This window comes from Oncorhynchus gorbuscha, linkage group LG21, assembly GCF_021184085.1.
Source record: "Oncorhynchus gorbuscha isolate QuinsamMale2020 ecotype Even-year linkage group LG21, OgorEven_v1.0, whole genome shotgun sequence".
In the NCBI taxonomy this organism is placed as follows: Eukaryota; Metazoa; Chordata; class Actinopteri; order Salmoniformes; family Salmonidae; genus Oncorhynchus; species Oncorhynchus gorbuscha.
Genome location: NC_060193.1, coordinates 49,881,506 through 49,907,560, shown reverse-complemented (window position 1 = coordinate 49,907,560; position 26,055 = coordinate 49,881,506). Strand labels below are relative to the sequence as shown.

Below are 26,055 nucleotides of genomic sequence, written 5' to 3'. Positions count from 1 at the left end.
GAGTTCTAAACTGAATTCTTGTCAGATCATGAAGCACCATTTGAAACGGGATAGAAATCTAAATGTTCTATGTTTCAACTGCTTCCGAAAGTCGAATTGAAAACAAATTTGGCATTTTTATCATAATAGCAAGCAAGGACTAATGGTTTGGTTTAACTAAACTAGTATGCTTTGGTTACCAAGTCAACTATTGTAGCTATTTTAGTAAACTGCGTTCATCCACCTCTGGCCTGCTCGCCTCCCTACCACTGAGGAAGTACAGCTCCCGCTCAGCCCAGTCAAAACTGTTCGCTGCTCTGGCCCCCCAATGGTGGAACAAACTCCCTCACGACGCCAGGACAGCGGAGTCAATCACCACCTTCCCGGAGACACCTGAAACCCCACCTCTTTAAGGAATACCTAGGATAGGATAAGTAATCCCTCTCACCCCCCCCCCCTTTAAGATTTAGATGCACTATTGTAAATTGACTGTTCCCCTGGATGTCATAAGGTGAATGCACCAATTTGTAAGTCGCTCTGGATAAGAGCGTCTGCTAAATGACTTAAATGTAAATGTAAAATGTAACTTGCTAGTTACTTCAGTGGATGTTGAAAACATTTCTAGAGGCAAATTTGTTCAATTATAGCCATGGTGAAAAGGGATAATATTCTCGGGGATCTATGAGTCTATAAGTCCGGCATTCATTTTAACTCTCCATAGAACACAAAGCCCATTGTTGATGATCCAATACTTGTTTTTGTATTTTGCTTCAAAGCCATTTAGAAGACACTCATATCCAGAGCAACTAGGGTTAACTGCCTTGCTCAAGAACACAGACAGATTTTTCAACAAGTCAGTGCAGGGATTTGAACAAGCAACCTTTCAGTTACTGACCCAAAGGTCTGATCTGCTAGGTTATCTACAGAGTTACTGACCCAAAGGTCTGATCTGCTAGGTTATCTACAGAGTTACTGACCCAATGGTCTTCACTACTAGGTTACCTGCAGAGTTACTGACCCAATGGTCTTCACTACTAGGTTACCTGCAGAGTTACTGACCCAATGGTCTTCACTACTAGGTTACCTACAGAGTTACTGACCCAATGGTCTTCACTACTAGGTTACCTACAGAGTTACTGACCCAAAGGTCTGATCTGCTAGGTTACCTACAGAGTTACTGACCCAATGGTCTTCACTACTAGGTTACCTGCAGAGTTACTGACCCAATGGTCTTCACTACTAGGTTACCTGCAGAGTTACTGACCCAATGGTCTTCACTACTAGGTTACCTGCAGAGTTACTGACCCAATGGTCTTCACTACTAGGTTACCTACAGAGTTACTGACCCAATGGTCTTAACAGCTAGGTTACCATGCCTTGATTTATATCACATGATTGACTGCAATATTATCGAGGGGTTTTTATGAAGCACACTTGACTTTTTGTTAGGGGGAGAGAAAAATCCTGATTTGTATCTAATGACCAATCTCTAGTGACGGAGATATTTGTGTGTATGTTGCCGAGTGTGTTACTGAGTGCCTACAGGACAGTATATTATTAAACACTAAATTCTCCATGAAAACACCACTGAAATGTTGGGCTCCCGAGTGGTTCAGCGGTCTAAAGGCACTCCATCTCACCTCTAGAGGCGTCACTCCAGACACCCTGGTTTGATTCCAGGCTCTATTACAACCGGCCGTGATTGGGAGTCCCATAGGGTGGCGCACAATTGGCCCAGTGTTGTTAAGAGTTTGGCCCGGGGTAGGCCTTCATTGTAAATAATAATTTGTTCTTAACTGACTTGCCAAGTTAAAATAGAGGTTAAACAAAATAAACACTGTCTATCACAATATATTGGACACTTTATAGTGCACTTCTATTGCCTAGGGTCTATGGGGTTAGTAGTGCACTTCTATTGACCAGGGTCTATGGGGTTAGTTGTGCACTTCTATTGACCAGGGTCTATGGGGTTAGTAGTGCAATTCTATTGACCAGGGTCTATGGGGTTAGTAGTGTACTTCTATTGACCAGGGTCTATGGGGTTAGTAGTGCACTTCTATTGACCAGGGTCTATGGGGTTAGTAGTGCACTTCTATTGACCAGGGTCTATGGGGTTAGTAGTGCACTTCTATTGACCAGGGTCTATGGGGTTAGTAGTGCACTTCTATTGACCAGGGTCTATGGGGTTAGTAGTGCACTTCTATTGACCAGGGTCTATGGGGTTAGTAGTGCACTTCTATTGACCAGGGTCTATGGGGTTAGTAGTGCACTTCTATTGATCAGGGTCTATGGGGTTAGTAGTGCACTTCTATTGATCAGGGTCTATGGGGTTAGTAGTGCACTTCTATTGACCAGGGTCTATGGGGTTAGTAGTGCACTTCTATTGACCAGGGTCTATGGGGGTCGTAGTGCACTTCTATTGACCAGAGCCTATGGGGTTCGTAGTGCACTTCTATTGACCAGGGCCTATGGGGTTCGTAGTGCACTTCTATTGACCAGGGTCTATGGGGTTAGTAGTGCACTTCTATTGACCAGGGTCTATGGGGTTAGTAGTGCACTTCTATTGACCAGGGTCTATGGGGTTAGTAGTGCACTTCTATTGACCAGGGTCTATGGGGTTAGTAGTGCACTTCTATTGACCAGGGTCTATGGGGTTAGTAGTGCACTTCTATTGACCAGGGTCTATGGGGTTAGTAGTGCAGTTATATTGATCAGGGTCTATGGGGTTAGTAGTGCACTTCTATTGACCAGAGCCTATGGGGTTAGTAGTGCACTTCTATTGATCAGGGTCTATGGGGTTAGAAGTGCACTTCTATTGATCAGGGTCTATGGGGTTAGTAGTGCACTTCTATTGACCAGGGACTATGGGGTTAGTAGTGCACTTCTATTGACCAGAGCCTATGGGGTTAGTAGTGCACTTCTATTGACCAGGGTCTATGGGGTTAGTAGTGCACTTCTATTGACCAGGGTCTATGGGGTTAGTAGTGCACTTCTATTGACCAGGGTCTATGGGGTTAGTAGTGCACTTCTATTGACCAGGGTCTATGGGGTTAGTAGTGCACTTCTATTGACCAGGGTCTATGGGGTTAGTAGTGCACTTCTATTGACCAGGGTCTATGGGGTTAGTAGGGAATAGGGTGTCAATGGAGACGCACCCTCTGTCTTCCCATCTCTCTCTGTGTAAAACTCTGAGGACGGGGCCGTTATAACATGATTGACACCCCTCCATCCAGACACACTGGATTAAACCTATCAGTCAAACACGAAGCTGCCAGACAAAAAAAAGGTCAGGCCAGTAAATTCAATAGACAGGGCAGGCCGACTGAGGTGAAGAAATATACACGGCCATTACAGGACTATAGGGCTGAAGGAAAGAGGCCATGCTGGATTTAGTTTCACACTCAGTCCATAAATTCATATCAAACTGCAGGGAAAAGAGGAGGGTGGTATGAGAGAGGTTCATCTGTGTGTGTGTGTGTGTGTGTGTGTGTGTGTGTGTGTGTGTGTGTGTGTGTGTGTGTGTGTGTGTGTGTGTGTGTGTGTGTGTGTGTGTGTGTGTGTGTGTGTGTGTGTGTGTGTGTGTGTGTGTGTGGTAATGCCCCCTACTTGCCCTCAATGGTTCAAATCAAATCAAATGTATTTGTCACATACACATGGTTAGCAGATGTTAATGCGAGTGTAGCGAAATGCTTGTGCTTCTAGTTCCGACAATGCAGTAATAACCAACGAGTAATCTAACCTAACAATTCCAACACTACTACCTTATACACACACAAGTGTAAAGGGATAAAGAATATGTACATAAAGAAATATGAATGAGTGATGGTACAGAGCGGCATAGGCAAGATGCAGTAGATGGTATCGAGTACAGTATATACATATGAGATGAGTAATGTAGGGTATGTAAACAAAGTGGCATAGTTTAAAGTGGCTAGTGATACATGTATTACCTAAAGATGCAGTAGATGATATAGAGTACAGTATTCACATTTACATATGAGATGAGTAATGTAGGGTATGTAAACATTATATAAAGTGGCATTGTTTAAAGTGGCTAGTGATATATTTTTACATCAATTTCCATTAGTAACTTTTTATGGCTGCACGAGCAGTATTGAGTGGCTCGGATGAAAAGGTGCCCATTGTAAACGGCCAGCTCCTCAGTCTTAGTTCTTAATATATGCATATTATTATTAGTATTGGATAGAAAACACTCTAAAGTTTCCAAAACTGTAAAAATATTGTCTGTGAGTATAACAGAACTGATATTGCAGGCGAAACACTGAGGAAAATCAAAGCAGGAAGTGGCTTCTATTTTGAAAACTCCATGTTCCATAGCTTCCCGTTGCTGGATTTAAAGGGATATGAACCAGATACTTTTCCTATGGCTTCCTCAAGGTGTCAACAGTCTTCAGACATAGTTTCAGGCTTTTATTTTGAAAAATGAGCCAGAACGATAACATCGCGTCAAGTGGTCACATGAGTTTTGCTCGCGCAACAGAGTTTGGATAGGTATTGCTTTTCCCTCTACTACTGTGAAAGACATTTGCAGTTGATATATTATCGATTATATATTTTAAAAACAACCTGAGGATTGATTATAAAAAACGTTGGACATGTTTCTGTGGACATTACGGAAACTATTTGGAGTTTGTCTGCGTTGTCGTGACCGCTCTTTCCTGTGGATTTCTGAACATAATGCGACAAACAAACTGAGGTATTTTGGATAGAAAAATAATCTTTATGCAACAAAAGGAACATTTGTTGTGTAACTGGGAGTCTCGTGAGTGAAAAAAATCAGAAGATCATCAAAGGTAAACGATTAATTTGATTGCTTTTCTGATTTTCGTGACCGAGCTACCTGATGCTAAGTGTACTTAATGTTTATCGTGCGATCGATAAGCTTACACAAACGCTTGGATTGCTTTCACTGTAAAGCATAATTTCAAAATCTGACACGGCAGGTGGATTAACAAAAGGCTAAACTGTGTTTTCCTATATCGTACTTGTGATTTCATGAATATAAATATTTGTAGTAATATTTATTGTATGTAGCGCTATGCTATTCAGCGGTTGTTGATGACACTTACACCGATATCGGGATTGCAGCCATAACAAGTTAAAGTGGCTGAAGTTGAGTCAGTGTGTTGGTAGCAGCCACTCAATGTTAGTGGTGGCTGTATAACAGTCTGATGGCCTTGAGATAGAAGCTGTTTTTCAGTCTCTCGGTCCCTGCTTTGATACACCTGTACTGACCTCACCTTCTGGATGATAGCGGGGTGAACAGGCAGTGGCTCGGGTGGTTGTTGTACTTGATGATCTTTATGGCCTTCCTGTGACATCGGGTGGTATACGTAGGTGTCTTGGAAGGCAGACAGTTTGCCCCCGGGAATGCGTTGTGCAGACCTCACTACCCTCCGGAGAGCCTTTTGTGGGCGGTTGTGGGCGGAGCAGTTGCCGTACAAGGCGGTGATACAGCCCGGCAGGATGCTCTCGATTGTGCATCTGTAGAAGTTTGTGAGTGCTTTTGGTGACAAGCCAACTTTCTTCAGCCTCCTGAGGATGAAGAGGCGTGGCTGCGCCTTCTTCACAACGCTGTCTGTGTGGGTGAACCAATTCAGTTTGTCTGTGATGTGTACGCCGAGGAACTTAAAACGTACTACCCTCCCTTAAAACGTACTACCCTCGATGTGGATAGGGGGGTGCTCCCTCTGCTGTTTCCTGAAGTCCACAATCATCTCCTTTGTTTTGTTGACGTTGAGTGTGAGGTTATTTTCCTGACACCAGACTCCGAGGGCCCTCACCTCCTCCCTGTAGGCCGTCTCGTCGTTGTTGGTAATCAAGCCTACCACTGTAGTATCGTCCTCAAACTTGATGATTGAGTTGGAGGTGTGCATGGCTACACAGTCCTGGGTGAACAGGGTGACCAGGGAGTACAGGAGAGGGTTCAGAACGCACCCTTGTGGGGCCCCAGTGTTGAGGATCAGCGGGTGGAGATGTTGTTACCTACCCTCAACACCTGGGGGCAGTCCAGTACCCAGTTGCACAGGGTGGGGTCGAGACCCAGGGTCTCGAGCTTGATGACGATTTTGGAGAGTACTATGGTGCCGAGCTGTAGTTGATGAACAGCATTCTCACATAGGTATTCCTCTTGTCCTTGCCCTGGTTAAAAGCAATGGTTTGCGCTTTCAGTTTCATTCGAATGCTGCCATCATTCCACGGTTTCTGGTTTGGGAATGTTTTAATTGTTGCTAGGGGTACGACATCTTCAATGCGCTTTCTAATGAACTCGCTCACCGAATCAGCGTATTCGTCAATGTTGTTGTTGGACACAATGCGGAACATATCCCAGTCCACGTGATGGAAGCAGTCTTGAAGTGTGGAATCAGATTGGTCGGACCAGCGTTGAACAGACCTCAGCGCGGGAGCTTCTTGTTTTAGTTTCTGTCTGTAGGCTGGGAGCAACAAAATTGAGTCGTGGTCAGCTTTTCCGAAAGGAGGCCGGGGGAGGGCCTTATATACGTCGCGGAAGTTAGAATAACAATGATCCAGGGTTTTACCAGCCCTGGTTGCGCAATCGATATCCTGATACAATTTAGGGAGTCTTGTTTTCAGATTAGCCTTGTTAAAATCCCCAGCTACAATGAATGCAGCCTCAGGATATGTGGTTTCCAGTTTACAAAGAGTCAAATAAAGTTTGTTCAGGGCCATCGATGTGTCTGCTTGGGGGGAATATATACGGCTGTGATTATAATCGAAGAGAATTCCCTTGGTAGATAATGCGGTCGACATTTGATTGTGAGGAATTCTAATCAGGTGAACAGAAGGACTTGAGTTCCTGTATGTTGTTATGATCACACCACGTCTCGTTAATCATAAGTCATACCCCCCACCCCTCTTCTTACCAGAAAGATGGGTGTTTCTGTCAGCGTGATGCGTGGAGAAACCAGCTGGCTGCACCGACTCGGATAGAGTCTCTCAAGTGAGCCATGTTTCCGTGAAGCAAAGAACGGTACAGTATCTGATGTCTCACTGGAAAGCTACCCTTGCTCGGATTTCATCAACCTTGTTGTCAAGAGACTGGACATTGGCGAGTAGTATGCTAGGGAGTGGTGCGCGATGTGCCCGTCTCCGGAGCCTGACCAGAAGACCGCTTCGTTTGCCTCTTTTACGACATCATTGTTTTGGGTTGCAGACTGGGATCCTTTCCGTTGTCCTGGGTGAAAGGCAGAACACAGGATCCGCTTCGGGAAAGTCATATTCCTGGTCGTAATAATGGTGAGATTACGTTGCTCTTATATTCAGTAGTTCTTCCCGACTGTATGTAATGAAACCTAAGATTACCTGGGGTACCAATGTAAGAAATAAAACGTAAAAAAATACAAAATAATGCATAGTTTCCTAGGAACGCGAAGCGAGGCGGCCATCTCTGTCGGCGCCCATCTCTGGAGTATTATGGCTGATGTTGTTGAGCAGGAAAAGACAGGAAGAAGCAGGAAACAGAAGATGGGTCTGCCTTGTCCTTTAGTATCATCATTTAGGTTAGAATGGGTCAGTCCTCTTCACTCGTTCAAGGGCATGAGAAGAGAGAACACACACATCCCAGTCCACTAGAGAACACATCAACATAAACCTTTACTTCTCTGGCTGTGTTTTATGTTTAGCCTCGTTGGGGCTTGAATTCACCTCTTCTCTAGCTGTGTTTTATATTTAACCTCGTTGGGGCTTTCTTTCACCTCTTCTCTGGCTGTTTTATATTTAACCTCGTTGGGGCTTTCTTTCACCTCTTCTCTAGCTGTGTTTTATATTTAACCTCATTGGGGCTTTCTTTCGCCCCTTCTCTAGCTGTGTTTTATATTTAACCTCGTTGGGGCTTTCTTTCGTCTTTGAGGATATTCTGGAAAACAACGTCTGAATCATTTCCTGGTTGTATATGTCTTGTGCTCATTGCTCTACGAAGATCGTGGGAATGTTGAGGCTATTTCAGTTCTGTTGTGGGTTCCATTTCAAAATTCACCACAATGTCATTTAAAAGGTCTTGGAGGAGAATGACTGAGATCTACTTACGTTTTATGGTGAGTTCTCCATAGTTGGACACTCCAACTCCTTTGTCAGAGTGGACTATGCATCGGTAGCGTCCTGAGTCTCCTTTAGTGGTGTTCTCCACGTCGAAGGTCCCAATGAAGCGTCTGTTGTTCCACGGCTTAGTGGACTTCATAGGGGCCTCGCGTCCACCAATACCCTGTTGAAACACACAGCAGGTTAGATGTAGTTTTAGTGGTACATGTTAATTTAGTGGCCTTCATATGGAACTCGCGTCCACCCTGTTGAAACACAGACAGGGGTTAGCTCTCAAAACGTAGGGTTAGGCGAAAATAAAATTGACAGGTTTAAATACTAAAGTGGCTTGACCTTGATTGCATCAGTGTTCGAGGGGACAACAGTGTGTGTGTGTGTGTGTGTGTGTGTGTGTGTGTGTGTGTGTGTGTGTGTGTGTGTGTGTGTGTGTGTGTGTGTGTGTGTGTGTGTGTGTGTGTGTGTGTGTGTGTGTGTGTGTGTGTGTGTGTGTGTGTGTGTGTGTGTGTGTGTGTGTGTGTGTGTGTGTGTGTGTGTGTGTGTGTTTGCAGATCCAACAAGAGAGCCAACAGCAAAGTACAGAAAGATCTTTGATGAAAACCCTGCTCCAGATCGCTCAGGATGTCAAATTAGGGCGAAGGTTCACCTTCCAAAAGGACAACGACCCTAAGCACACAGCCAAGACAATGCAAGACCTCCCGATCTAACATCTCTGGCGAGACCTGAAAATACCTGTGCAGCGACGCTCCCCATCCAACCTGACAGAGCTTGAGAGGATCTGCAGAGAAGAATGGGAGAAACTCCCCAAATACAGGTCTGCCAAGCGTGTAACATCATACTAAAGAGTACAGTACAGTGGATTGTACAGTGGATTGTTAGGTTTAGGGGTCAGGGGTCAGGATAATGTGTTGTTGTTACCTGTAACCAGAGGTTGAAGTTGTCTCTCTGTCGTCTATTAACAGTACAGTGGATTGTTAGGTTTAGGGGTCAGGGGTCAGGATAAGGTGTTGTTGTTACCTGTAACCAGAGGTTGAAGTTGTCCCTCTGTCGTCCATTAACAGAACAGTGGATTGTTAGGTTTAGGGGTCAGGGGTCAGGATAAGGTGTTGTTGTTACCTGTAACCAGAGGTTGAAGTTGTTTCTCTGTCGTCCGTTGACAGTACAGTGGAAGGCGGCCGTCTGTCCAGCGTTCACCTCTACACCCTTTATGGTCAGGAAGTGAGGGTGTTCACTATAAACACACAAACAAACACACATACATATATATATGTTAATATACAGTAATATATAGATAACCCAAAACCTCTATGTCCTTTATGGTCAGGAAGTGAGGGGTGTTCACTATAAACACACAAACAAACACACATACATATATATATATGTCGTATCGTCTCTCTGTAAATACCGTCTCTTTTTCGTTTTAGATATTTTAGATATTTTTTTCTTCGCATATCTTTAAAAAATTTTGCTAAACCTAAGCTTCCGAATACTCTTCTGCAACCCGCCAATGTAGCTACTTTTCCTAAAGTAGTTATATTTACTTTGAAACCGAAACCGGAACCCTTCAACTGAAGCTAGCCAGCTATGCTAGCGGTCTTCAGCTAACCTTTAGCTCGGAAAGCTCTCGCCAGTTCAAACAACGCGACGCTAACCAGAGCATAACGGACCTATTTATTTTTTTACCCCCGGATTCCCACCACAAACGGAACATTCTTCAGCTGGATCTTCACAACTAGCTATCGAGCTAAACAGCAACCCTGGTTGATTACTCCTGGCTAGCGTTTCCACCCATGTAGCTTGAAGCTAGTCCGGCCAGAGCTCCTAGCATACTCCTGGGCTTCTATACCCGGATCCACGACCGGTCTATCGATGTCACCGCATGAAGAGGAATAAACAGACTCACCCCATCGCAACGTCCTGCAAAGGCTAACTCTCTAGCCCTCGCTATCTCCTTAGTTGCTAACTCGGCATGCTAACTGCTAGCTTGTTTAGCCCAGGTCCGCTAACTACTACCTTGTTTACCCGGCCTGCTAATCTGTTAGCTTGTTAGCACAGGCCTGCTAACCGTCTGCATCGCCGCGTCCCAAAAACACAGTGGCCCATATGTACTTTCTATCTCTTCCCGATTTAAAAACAAAAAATGTGTTTATACCTTCCGGAAACCTGCCTCACCCAATGTGATACGGAATTTATATTATCTTTATTTTTAGAACACACTCAAGAACCTCCAGAAGCTAACCAGCTAGCTAGCTACAAGCTATTTAGCTACCAGCTAGCTAGCTACAAGCTATTTAGCTACCAGCTAGCTACAAGCTACTTAGTCATTGTTAGTTTTCTTAACCTGCATAACACTCGCCAGCCCAGCCCCCCTGCCCCATCCACCGCTGCCCCTGGCCTCTGATCACTTGGCTACATAGCTGATGCACGCTGGACTGTCCATTAATCACGGTACTCCATTCTGCTTGTTTGTTTTATCTGTCGGCCCCATTGCCTAGTCAATGCCATTTTACCTGCTGTTGTTATGCTAGCTGATTAGCTGTTGTCTCACCCACTGTTTTAGCTAGCTTTCCCAATTCAACACCTGTGATTACTGTATGCCTCGGTGTACGTCTCTCTCAAATGTCGATATGCCTTGTATACTGTTGCTCAGGTTAGTTATCATTGTTTTAGTTCACTATGGAGCCCCTAGTCCCACTCCTCATACCCCTGATACCTCCTTTGTCCCACCTCCAACATATGCGGTGACCTCACCCATTACAACCAGCATGTCCAGAGATAAAACCTCTCTCATCATCACCCAGTGCCTGGGCTTACCTCCGCCACACCCGCACCCCACCATACCCATGTCTGCGCATTATGCCCTGAATATATTCTACCATGCCCAGAAACCTGCTCCTCTAATTCTCTGTCCCCAACGCTCTAGGCGACCAGTTTTGATAGCCCTTAGCCGCACCCTCATACTACTCCTTCTCTGTTCTGCGGGTGATGTGGAGGTAAACCCAGGCCCTGCATGTCCCCAGGCACCCTCATTTGTTGACTTCTATGATCGAAAAAGCCTTGGTTTCATGCATGTCAACATCAGAAGCCTCCTCCCTAAGTTTGTTTTATTCACTGCTTTAGCACACTCTGCTAACCCTGATGTCCTTGCCGTGTCTGAATCCTGGCTCAGGAAGGCCACCAAAAATTCAGAGATTTCCATACCCAACTATAACATCTTCCGTCAAGATAGAACTGCTAAAGGGGGAGGAGTTGCAGTCTACTGCAGAGATAGCCTGCAAAGTAATGTCATACTTTCCAGGTCTATACCCAAACAGTTCGAACTACTAATTCTGAAAATTACTCTCTCCAGAAATAAGTCTCTCACTGTTGCCGCCTGCTACCGACCACCCTCAGCTCCCAGCTGTGCCCTGGACACCATTTGTGAATTGATTGCCCCCCATCTAGCTTCAGAGTTTGTTCTGTTAGTTGACCTAAACTGGGATATGCTTAACACTCCGGCAGTCCTACAATCTAAGCTAGATGCCCTCAATCTCACACAAATCATCAAAGAACCCACCAGGTACAACCCTAACTCTGTCAGCAAGGGCACCCTCATAGACGTCATCCTGACCAACTGGCCCTCCAAATACACCTCCGCTGTCTTTAACCAGGATCTCAGCGACCACTGCCTCATTGCCTGTATCCGCTACGGTGCCGCAGTCAAACGACCACCCCTCATCACTGTCAAACACTCCCTAAAACACTTCTGTGAGCAGGCCTTTCTAATCGACCTGGCCCGGGTATCCTGGAAGGACATTGACCTCATCCCGTCAGTTGAGGATGCCTGGTCATTCTTTAAGAGTAACTTCCTCACCATTTTAGATAAGCATGCTCCGTTCAAAAAATGGAGAACTAAGAACAGATACAGCCCTTGGTTCACTCCAGACCTGACTGCCCTCGACCAGCACAAAAACATCCTGTGTCGGACTGCAATAGCATCGAACAGTCCCCGCGATATGCAACTGTTCAGGGAAGTCAGGAACCAATACACGCAGTCAGTCAGGAAAGCTAAGGCCAGCTTCTTCAGGCAGAAGTTTGCATCCTGTAGCTCCAACTCCAAAAGTTCTGGGACACTGTGAAGTCCATGGAGAACAAGAGCACCTCCTCCCAGCTGCCCACTGCACTGAGGCTAGGGAACACGGTCACCACCGACAAATCCATGATTATCGAAAACTTCAACAAGCATTTCTCAACGGCTGGCCATGCCTTCCGCCTGGCTACTCCTACCTCGGCCAACAGCTCCGGCCCCCCCGCAGCTCCTCGCCCAAGCCTCTCCAGGTTCTCCTTTACCCAAATCCAGATAGCAGATGTTCTGAAAGAGCTGCAAAACCTGGACCCGTATAAATCAGCTGGGCTTGACAATCTGGACCCTCTATTTCTGAAACTATCCGCCGCCATTGTCGCAACCCCTATTACCAGCCTGTTCAACCTCTCTTTCATATCGTCTGAGATCCCCAAGGACTGGAAAGCTGCCGCAGTCATCCCCCTCTTTATAGGGGGAGACACCCTGGACCCAAACTGTTACAGACCTATATCCATCCTGCCCTGCCTATCTAAGGTCTTCGAAAGCCAAGTCAACAAACAGGTCACTGACCATCTCGAATCCCACCGTACCTTCTCCACTATGCAATCTGGTTTCGAGCCGGTCACGGGTGCACCTCAGCCACACTCAAGGTACTAAACGACATCATAACCGCCATCGATAAAAGACTGTACTGTGCAGCCGTCTTCATCTCGACCTTGCCAAGGCTTTCGACTCTGTCAATCACCATATTCTTATCGGCAGACTCAGTAGCCTCGGTTCTTCGGATGACTGCCTTACCTGGTTCACCAATTACTTTGCAGACAGAGTTCAGTGTGTCAAATCGGAGGGCATGTTGTCCGGTCCTCTGGCAGTCTCTATGGGGGTGCCACAGGGTTCAATTCTCGGGCCGACTCTTTTCTCTGTATATATCAATGATGTTGCTCTTGCTGCGGGCGATTCCCTGATCCACCTCTACGCAGACGACACCATTGTATACACTTTCGGCCCGTCATTGGACACTGTGCTATCTAACCTCCAATCGAGCTTCAATGCCATACAACACTCCTTCCGTGGCCTCCAACTGCTCTTAAACGCTAGTAAAACCAAATGCATGCTTTTCAACCGATCGCTGCCTGCACCCGCATGCCCGACTAGCATCACCACACTGGATGGTTCCGACCTTGAATATGTGGACACCTATAAGTACCTAGGTGTCTGGCTAGACTGCAAACTCTCCTTCCAGACCCATATCAAACATCTCCAATCGAAAATCAAATCAAGAATCGGCTTTCTATTCCGCAACAAAGCCTCCTTCACTCACGCTGCCAAGCTTACCTAGTAAAACTGACTATCCTACCGATCCTCGACTTCGGCGACGTCATCTACAAAATTGCTTCCAACACTCTACTCAGCAAACTGGATGCAGTTTATCACAGTGACATCCGTTTTGTCACTAAAGCACCTTATACTACCCACCACTGCGACTTGTATGCTCTAGTCGGCTGGCCCTCGCTACATATTCGTCGCCAGACCCACTGGCTTCAGGTCATCTACAAGGCCATGCTAGGCAAAGCTCCGCCTTATCTCAGCTCACTGGTCACGATGGCAACACCCATCCGTAGCACGCGCTCCAGCAGGTGTATCTCATTGATCATCCCTAAAGCCAACACCTCATTCGGCCGCCTTTCGTTCCAGTACTCTGCTGCCTGTGACTGGAACAATTGCAAAAATCGCTGAAGTTGGAGACTTTCATCTCCCTCACCAACTTCAAACATCAGCTAGCTGAGCAGCTAACCGATCGCTGCAGCTGTACATAATCTATTGGTAAATAGCACACCCATTTTCACCTACCTCATCCCCACAGTTTTTATTAATTTACTTTTCTGCTCTTTTGCACACCAATATCTCTACCTGTACATGATCATTTATCACTCCAGTGTTAATCTGCAATATTGTAATTATTCGCCTACCTCCTCATGCCTTTTGCACACATTGTATATAGACTCCCCTTTTTTCTACTGTGTTATTGACTTGTTAATTGTTTACTCCATGTGTAACTCTGTGTTGTCTGTTCATACTGCTATGCTTTATCTTGGCCAGGTCGCAGTTGCAAATGAGAACCTGTTCTCAACTAGCCTACCTGGTTAAATAAAGGTGAAATAAATAAAAAAATAAAAAAATATGTTAATATACAGTAATATATAGATAACCCAAAACCTCCATGTCCTTTATGGTCAGGAAGTGAGGGGTGTTCACTATAAACACACAAACAAACACACATACATATATATATGTTAATATACAGTAATATATAGATAACCCAAAACCTCTATGTCCTTTATGATCAGGAAAATATGTTTAACCCTCATGGGGTTAGAATCTACAACAAAACATTGCATTCTGTGAATAGCGTTACTGTATGTGTTTTTATAATAAGAGTTATTAAAGATCCAATCCGGATATTTCATAAAACCATTTAATGCAGATTATAATTTCAACATGTGCTTCACTGTACACCCCCATTCTGTAAGGCGGAAAACCAGGACAAATAATAATCTGATCTTGACTAGTTAGATAGAAACACAAGCAACCTTACAAAGAACCTCACTAGGCTAATTGTATCATTTCACTATTGATCAAATTTTGTCCTACTTTTAACATGTATACAATTAAATATGATACATTACAGTAGAAGACATAGTATCAGTATTACCTAGTATTATGACTATATGATACATTACAAGACATAGTATCAGTATTACCTAGTATTATGACTATATGATATATTACAAGACATAGTATCAGTACTACCTAGTATTATGACTATATGATATATTACATAGTATCAGTATTACCTAGTATTATGACTATATGATACATTACAAGACATAGTATCAGTATTACCTAGTATTATGTATATATGATATATTACAAGACGTAGTATCAGTATTACCTAGTATTATGACTATATGATATATTACAAGACGTAGTATCAGTATTACCTAGTATTATGACTATATGATACATTACATAGTAGCAGTATTACCTAGTATTATGACTATATGATATATTACATAGTATCAGTATTACCTAGTATTATGACTATATGATATATTACAAGGCGTAGTATCAGTATTACCTAGTATTATGACTATATGATATATTACAAGGCGTAGTATCAGTATTACCTAGTATTATGACTATATGATATATTACATAGTATCAGTATTACCTAGTATTATGTATATATGATATATTACAAGACGTAGTATCAGTATTACCTAGTATTATGACTATATGATACATTACATAGTATCAGTATTACCTAGTATTATGACTATATGATATATTACATAGTATCAGTATTACCTAGTATTATGACTATATGATATATTACAAGGCGTAGTATCAGTATTACCTAGTATTATGACTATATGATATATTACAAGGCGTAGTATCAGTATTACCTAGTATTATGACTATATGATATATTACATAGTATCAGTATTACCTAGTATTATGACTATATGATATATTACATAGTATCAGTATTACCGAGTATTATGACTATATGATATATTACATAGTATCAGTATTACCGAGTATTATGACTATATGATATATTACTTAGTATCAGTATTACCTAGTATTATGACTATATGATATATTACATAGTATCAGTATTACCTAGTATTATGACTATATGATATATTACATAGTATCAGTATTACCTAGTATTATGACTATATGATATATTACTTAGTATCAGTATTACCTAGTATTATGACTATATGATATATTACATAGTATCAGTATTACCTAGTATTATGACTATATGATATATTACATAGTATCAGTATTACCTAGTATTATGACTATATGATATATTACAAGGCGTAGTATCAGTATTACCTAGTATTATGACTATATGATACATTACATAGTATCAGTATTACCTAGTATTATGACTATATGATATATTACAAGACGTAGCATCAGTATTACCTAGTATTATGACTATATGATATATTACATAGTATCAGTATTACCTAGTATTATGACTATATGATATATTACATAGTATCAGTATTACCTAGTATTATGACTATATGATATATTACATAGTATCAGTATTACAGAGTATTATGACTATATGATATATTACTTAGTATCAGTATTACCTAGTATTATGACTATATGATATATTACATAGTATCAGTATTACCTAGTATTATGACTATATGATATATTACATAGTATCAGTATTACCTAGTATTATGACTATATGATATATTACAAGACGTAGCATCAGTATTACCTAGTATTATGACTATATGATATATTACATATTATCAGTATTACCTAGTATTATGACTATATGATATATTACGTAGTATCAGTATTACCTAGTATTATGACTATATGATATATTACATAGTATCAGTATTACCTAGTATTATGACTATATGATATATTACATAGTATCAGTATTACCTAGTATTATGACTATATGATATATTACATAGTATCAGTATTACCTAGTATTATGACTATATGATATATTACAAGACGTAGTATCAGTATTACCTAGTATTATGACTATATGATATATTACATAGTCTCAGTATTACCTAGTATTATGACTATATGATACATTACAAGACATAGTATCAGTATTACCTAGTATTATGACTATATGATATATTACATAGTCTCAGTATTACCTAGTATTATGACTATATGATATATTACATAGTATCAGTATTACCTAGTATTATGACTATATGATATATTACTTAGTATCAGTATTACCTAGTATTATGACTATATGATATATTACATAGTATCAGTATTACCTAGTATTATGACTATATGATATATTACAAGATGTTGTCACGAATATTACCGAAGGTGACTCCCCTTCTTGTTCGGGTGGCGCTCGGCGGTCGTCGTCGCCGGTCTACTAGCTATCGCCGATCCGTTGTTCTGTGTTCGTTTAGTTTTGTCTAATTGGTAGCACCTGTTTCTAGTTTGGTTGTTAGGATAGGGACATATATAGTCTGTTTAGCCCGCTTCTGTTTCGTGCGGGCTTGTTCTCCTGTTTCCTTGTTTGAGTGTATTTTTGTTGGCATTTTGGGTTTCACGCTGTCCGTTTATATTTCTGTTCATTTGTGTTTCCACTTTTGTACATGTTATGTTTCCGGGACATTAAAGCGTGTTGTTTTCCCACATCCTTTGCTCTCTGCGCCTGACTCCACACCTCTTCACTCATTACTCTTAACAGACGTAGTATCAGTATTACCTAGTATTGGCTATATGATACATTACAAGACATAGTATCAGCATTACCTAGTATTATGTATATATGATATATTACATAGTATCAGTATTACCTAGTATTATGTATATATGATACATTACATAGTATCAGTATTACCTAGTATTATGACTATATGATGCATTACATAGTATCAGTATTACCTAGTATTATGTATATATGATATATTACATAGTATCAGTATTACCTAGTATTATGTATATATGATACATTACAAGACATAGTATCAGCATTACCTAGTATTATGTATATATGATATATTACATAGTATCAGTATTACCTAGTATTATGACTATATGATATATTACATAGTATCAGTATTACCTAGTATTATGTATATATGATATATTACAAGACGTAGTATCAGTATTACCTAGTATTATGACTATATGATACATTACATAGTATCAGTATTACCTAGTATTATGACTATATGATATATTACATAGTATCAGTATTACCTAGTATTATGACTATATGATATATTACAAGGCGTAGTATCAGTATTACCTAGTATTATGACTATATGATATATTACAAGGCGTAGTATCAGTATTACCTAGTATTATGACTATATGATATATTACATAGTATCAGTATTACCTAGTATTATGACTATATGATATATTACATAGTATCAGTATTACCGAGTATTATGACAATATGATATATTACATAGTATCAGTATTACCGAGTATTATGACTATATGATATATTACTTAGTATCAGTATTACCTAGTATTATGACTATATGATATATTACATAGTATCAGTATTACCTAGTATTATGACTATATGATATATTACATAGTATCAGTATTACCTAGTATTATGACTATATGATATATTACATAGTATCAGTATTACCTAGTATTATGACTATATGATACATTACATAGTATCAGTATTACCTAGTATTATGACTATATGATATATTACAAGGCGTAGTATCAGTATTACCTAGTATTATGACTATATGATATATTACATAGTATCAGTATTACCTAGTATTATGACTATATGATATATTACATAGTATCAGTATTACCTAGTATTATGACTATATGATATATTACATAGTATCAGTATTACGAGTATTATGACTATATGATATATTACTTAGTATCAGTATTACCTAGTATTATGACTATATGATATATTACATAGTATCAGTATTACCTAGTATTATGACTATATGATATATTACATAGTATCAGTATTACCTAGTATTATGACTATATGATATATTACAAGGCGTAGTATCAGTATTACCTAGTATTATGACTATATGATACATTACATAGTATCAGTATTACCTAGTATTATGACTATATGATATATTACAAGACGTAGCATCAGTATTACCTAGTATTATGACTATATGATATATTACATAGTATCAGTATTACCTAGTATTATGACTATATGATATATTACATAGTATCAGTATTACCTAGTATTATGACTATATGATATATTACATAGTATCAGTATTACAGAGTATTATGACTATATGATATATTACTTAGTATCAGTATTACCTAGTATTATGACTATATGATATATTACATAGTATCAGTATTACCTAGTATTATGACTATATGATATATTACATAGTATCAGTATTACCTAGTATTATGACTATATGATATATTACAAGACGTAGCATCAGTATTACCTAGTATTATGACTATATGATATATTACATAGTATCAGTATTACCTAGTATTATGACTATATGATATATTACGTAGTATCAGTATTACCTAGTATTATGACTATATGATATATTACATAGTATCAGTATTACCTAGTATTATGACTATATGATATATTACATAGTATCAGTATTACCTAGTATTATGACTATATGATATATTACAAGACGTAGTATCAGTATTACCTAGTATTATGACTATATGATATATTACATAGTCTCAGTATTACCTAGTATTATGACTATATGATACATTACAAGACATAGTATCAGTATTACCTAGTATTATGACTATATGATATATTACATAGTCTCAGTATTACCTAGTATTATGACTATATGATATATTACATAGTATCAGTATTACCTAGTATTATGACTATATGATATATTACTTAGTATCAGTATTACCTAGTATTATGACTATATGATATATTACATAGTATCAGTATTACCTAGTATTATGACTATATGATATATTACATAGTATCAGTATTACCTAGTATTATGACTATATGATATATTACTTAGTATCAGTATTACCTAGTATTATGACTATATGATATATTACATAGTATCAGTATTACCTAGTATTATGACTATATGATATATTACAAGATGTTGTCACGAATATTACCGAAGGTGACTCCCCTTCTTGTTCGGGTGGCGCTCGGCGGTCGTCGTCGCCGGTCTACTAGCTATCGCCGATCCGTTGTTCTGTGTTCGTTTAGTTCTGTCTAATTGGTAGCACCTGTTTCTAGTTTGGTTGTTAGGATAGGGACATATATAGTCTGTTTAGCCCGCTTCTGTTTCGTGCGGGCTTGTTCTCCTGTTTCCTTGTTTGAGTGTATTTTTGTTGGCATTTTGGGTTTCACGCTGTCCGTTTATATTTCTGTTCATTTGTGTTTCCACTTTTGTACATGTTATGTTTCGGGACATTAAAGCGTGTTGTTTTCCCCATCCTTTGCTCTCTGCGCCTGACTCCACACCTCTTCACTCATTACTCTTAACAGACGTAGTATCAGTATTACCTAGTAGTGGCTATATGATACATTACAAGACATAGTATCAGCATTACCTAGTATTATGTATATATGATATATTACATAGTATCAGTATTACCTAGTATTATGTATATATGATACATTACATAGTATCAGTATTACCTAGTATTATGACTATATGATGCATTACATAGTATCAGTATTACCTAGTATTATGTATATATGATATATTACATAGTATCAGTATTACCTAGTATTATGTATATATGATACATTACAAGACATAGTATCAGCATTACCTAGTATTATGTATATATGATATATTACATAGTATCAGTATTACCTAGTATTATGACTATATGATATATTACATAGTATCAGTATTACCTAGTATTATGTATATATGATATATTACAAGACGTAGTATCAGTATTACCTAGTATTATGACTATATGATACATTACATAGTATCAGTATTACCTAGTATTATGACTATATGATATATTACATAGTATCAGTATTACCTAGTATTATGACTATATGATATATTACAAGGCGTAGTATCAGTATTACCTAGTATTATGACTATATGATATATTACAAGGCGTAGTATCAGTATTACCTAGTATTATGACTATATGATATATTACATAGTATCAGTATTACCTAGTATTATGACTATATGATATATTACATAGTATCAGTATTACCGAGTATTATGACTATATGATATATTACATAGTATCAGTATTACCGAGTATTATGACTATATGATATATTACTTAGTATCAGTATTACCTAGTATTATGACTATATGATATATTACATAGTATCAGTATTACCTAGTATTATGACTATATGATATATTACATAGTATCAGTATTACCTAGTATTATGACTATATGATATATTACATAGTATCAGTATTACCTAGTATTATGACTATATGATACATTACATAGTATCAGTATTACCTAGTATTATGACTATATGATATATTACAAGGCGTAGTATCAGTATTACCTAGTATTATGACTATATGATATATTACATAGTATCAGTATTACCTAGTATTATGACTATATGATATATTACATAGTATCAGTATTACCTAGTATTATGACTATATGATATATTACATAGTATCAGTATTACCGAGTATTATGACTATATGATATATTACTTAGTATCAGTATTACCTAGTATTATGACTATATGATATATTACATAGTATCAGTATTACCTAGTATTATGACTATATGATATATTACATAGTATCAGTATTACCTAGTATTATGACTATATGATATATTACAAGGCGTAGTATCAGTATTACCTAGTATTATGACTATATGATACATTACATAGTATCAGTATTACCTAGTATTATGACTATATGATATATTACAAGACGTAGCATCAGTATTACCTAGTATTATGACTATATGATATATTACATAGTATCAGTATTACCTAGTATTATGACTATATGATATATTACATAGTATCAGTATTACCTAGTATTATGACTATATGATATATTACATAGTATCAGTATTACAGAGTATTATGACTATATGATATATTACTTAGTATCAGTATTACCTAGTATTATGACTATATGATATATTACATAGTATCAGTATTACCTAGTATTATGACTATATGATATATTACATAGTATCAGTATTACCTAGTATTATGACTATATGATATATTACAAGACGTAGCATCAGTATTACCTAGTATTATGACTATATGATATATTACATAGTATCAGTATTACCTAGTATTATGACTATATGATATATTACGTAGTATCAGTATTACCTAGTATTATGACTATATGATATATTACATAGTATCAGTATTACCTAGTATTATGACTATATGATATATTACATAGTATCAGTATTACCTAGTATTATGACTATATGATATATTACATAGTATCAGTATTACCTAGTATTATGACTATATGATATATTACATAGTATCAGTATTACCTAGTATTATGACTATATGATATATTACAAGACGTAGTATCAGTATTACCTAGTATTATGACTATATGATATATTACATAGTCTCAGTATTACCTAGTATTATGACTATATGATACATTACAAGACATAGTATCAGTATTACCTAGTATTATGACTATATGATATATTACAAGACGTAGTATCAGTATTACCTAGTATTATGACTATATGATATATTACATAGTATCAGTATTACCTAGTATTGGCTATATGATACATTACAAGACATAGTATCAGCATTACCTAGTATTATGTATATATGATATATTACATAGTATCAGTATTACCTAGTATTATGTATATATGATACATTACATAGTATCAGTATTACCTAGTATTATGACTATATGATGCATTACATAGTATCAGTATTACCTAGTATTATGACTATATGATATATTACATAGTATCAGTATTACCTAGTATTATGACTATATGATATATTACAAGATGTTGTCACGAATATTACCGAAGGTGACTCCCCTTCTTGTTCGGGTGGCGCTCGCGTCGTCGTCGCCGGTCTACTAGCTATCGCCGATCCGTTGTTCTGTGTTCGTTTAGTTTTGTCTAATTGGTAGCACCTGTTTCTAGTTTGGTTGTTAGGATAGGGTTATATATAGTCTGTTTAGCCCGCTTCTGTTTCGTGCGGGCTTGTTCTCCTGTTTCCTTGTTTGAGTGTATTTTGTTGGCATTTTGGGTTTCACGCTGTCCGTTTATATTTCTGTTCATTTGTGTTTCCACTTTTGTACATGTTATGTTTCAAGGACATTAAGCGTGTTGTTTTCCCACATCCTTTGCTCTCTGCGCCTGACTCCACACCTCTTCACTCATTACTCTTAACAGACGTAGTATCAGTATTACCTAGTATTGGCTATATGATACATTACAAGACATAGTATCAGCATTACCTAGTATTATGTATATATGATATATTACATAGTATCAGTATTACCTAGTATTATGTATATATGATACATTACATAGTATCAGTATTACCTAGTATTATGACTATATGATGCATTACATAGTATCAGTATTACCTAGTATTATGTATATATGATATATTACATAGTATCAGTATTACCTAGTATTATGTATATATGATACATTACAAGACATAGTATCAGCATTACCTAGTATTATGTATATATGATATATTACATAGTATCAGTATTACCTAGTATTATGACTATATGATATATTACATAGTATCAGTATTACCTAGTATTATGTATATATGATATATTACAAGACGTAGTATCAGTATTACCTAGTATTATGACTATATGATACATTACATAGTATCAGTATTACCTAGTATTATGACTATATGATATATTACATAGTATCAGTATTACCTAGTATTATGACTATATGATATATTACATAGTATCAGTATTACCTAGTATTATGACTATATGATATATTACATAGTATCAGTATTACCTAGTATTATGACTATATGATATATTACATAGTATCAGTATTACCTCGTATTATGACATTGGCCTGTCAATCCTCCTCTAAATGCCAAACCAGACAAATCCATTTTTCTCATCGTTTGCTAATGTCTTTTTAAATGCTGCGTTGTAAAAGGAGGCGATGGACCACACAGGCAGTACTAATCACATCTCAGAGCTAGCCCATATTCCACACGGTCGTATTAAGCACAAAATGAATTGCCTCTGCTCCACTAGGACCCCTCTAGACCCTGTCTGTATCCCAAACGGCACCCTATTCCCTATATGGTGCACTACTTTTTGTCTCTGGTTAAAAAGGTAGTACACTATATAGGGAATAGGGTGAACATTTGGGAGGCAAGCTCACGATCAATGCAGCGTATGAGTATCACTCAGAGAGAAACCCGATCACCACTCCCCTAAGCGGCGTATTGATCCGCTCGCATTTCTACATTTAAACATCTATCACGTCGTCGTCGTCGTGGTGACAATTGTTTTCATTGATCTGCTTCTGCTACATTTGTGTGCAGTGCAGAAACTAGCACCTTTACTGTGGAAATCCTTCTCATTGACATTACATTTGTAGTAATTCAGCTGCTTGATCCTGTGGTCACTAGAAAATTTACATACAGCAACGTGCCCTCAATTAGTATTTAGTAGAATTGCCTTAAATTGTTTAACTTGTGTCAAATATTTTGGGTAGCCTTCCACAAGCTTCCCACAATAAGGTGGGAACATAGAATGAACAACAGAATGCCCACTCATATCACACCCTGACCAAACAAAACATAGAAACAAACAACTCAAATAATGGTCAGAGTGTGACAATTTGGAAGACCCATTTGCTACCTGACTGATGTCTTGACATGTTGCTTCAATATATCCACATAATTTTCCTACCTTATGATGCCATCTATTTTGTAAAGTGCACCAGTCCCTCCTCCAGCAAAGCACCCCCACAACATGATGCTGTCACCCCAGCCTTTCAGGTTATGTTGATATAGGACTTGTTTTACTGTTGATATAGATAGTTTTGTACCTGTTTCCTCCAACATCTTCACAAGGTCCTTTGCTGTTGTTCTGGGATTGATTCGCACTTTTTGCACCAAAGTAGGTTAATCTCTAGGAGACAGAACGCATCTCCTTCCTGAGTGGTTTGATGGCTGCCTGGTCCCATGGTATTTATACTTGCGTTCAATTGTTTGTAGAGATGAAAGTGGTACTTTCAGGCATTTGGAAAATGCTCCCAAGGATGAACCAGACTTGTGTAGATCTTGGCTGATTTCTTTTTATTTTCAGCTGAGTTTGAAGGTAGGCCTTGAAATTCATCCTCAAGTACACCTCCAATTGACTCAAATTATGTCAATTAGCCTATCAGAAGCTTCAATAGCCATGACATACTTTTTTGGAATTTTCCAAGCTGTTTAAAGGCACAGTCAACTTAGTGCATTTAAACTTCTGACCCACTGGAATTGTGATACAGTGATTTACAAGCGAAATAATCTGTCTGTAAACAATTGTTGGAAAAATTACTTGTGTCATGCACAAAGTAGATGTCCTAACTGACCGGCCAAAACTATAGTTTGATAACAAGAATACGGTGGAATGGTTGAAAAACAAGTTTTAATGACTCCAACCTAAGTGAATGTAAACTTCTGACTTCAACTGTACCTAAATATTGCTGTCATCATGGCCGAATTACTGACCCGGCTTACAAGGCACTTGTCCAGGGGCTCTGACCTCCATGGGGCCCCCATTGATTTTGTTAGTCACGCTAACCCAGATATAGAACTGTCACGCCCTGACCTTAGATAACCTTTTTATTTCTCTATTTGGTTAGGTCAGGGTGTGATTTGGGTGGGCATTCTAGTTTTTCTATTTCTTTGTTGGCCGGGTATGGTTCCCCACCAGAGGCCGCTGTCTACCGTTGTCTCTGATTGGGGATCATACTTAGGCAGCATTTTTTCCACCTTTAGTTTGTGGGATCTTGTTTTTGGATAGTTGCTGTTTTTTGGTGTTCATTTAATAAATGTATGATGTACGCCTACCACGCTGCCCTTGGTCCAATCCATCTCTAAACGAAAGTGACAAGAACTGCAGGAAATTAGCATTTAAAACTGAAAAAACAGGTTCTCTCCAACCCATGGCAAGACATGTCGAACTCCAGGAAATGTGCTTTAAAACGACTAATGTTTCTCCACCCCATGGCAAAATGTTTGTTCTGCCCCATTGAAAAATGTGTAAAATTGCAAGACATTAACTTTAAAGCTGCAAATGTTTATATCCGCTGTCAAAATATGGGGCCACTAATATATTTTCCCCTTCGAGGTGGGCCAAGTATCGCTTTTGGGTGGCAGGGTAGCCTAGTGGTTA

General features: G+C 38.7%; 1 protein-coding gene across 1 annotated transcript in view; it reads right to left on the bottom strand.

The window, feature by feature from the left end:
- The window catches only part of LOC124008031 (receptor-type tyrosine-protein phosphatase mu-like), a 79,036-nt gene that overhangs the window by 30,717 nt on the left and 22,264 nt on the right, over positions 1-26,055 (bottom strand). Inside the window, exons 2-3 of the mRNA XM_046318940.1 lie at positions 9,172-9,286; positions 8,047-8,221 (exon numbers count right to left, since the gene is read on the bottom strand). Coding sequence (XP_046174896.1) covers positions 8,047-8,221; positions 9,172-9,286 — 290 coding nt within the window. The remainder of the gene's footprint in view (positions 1-8,046; positions 8,222-9,171; positions 9,287-26,055) is intronic.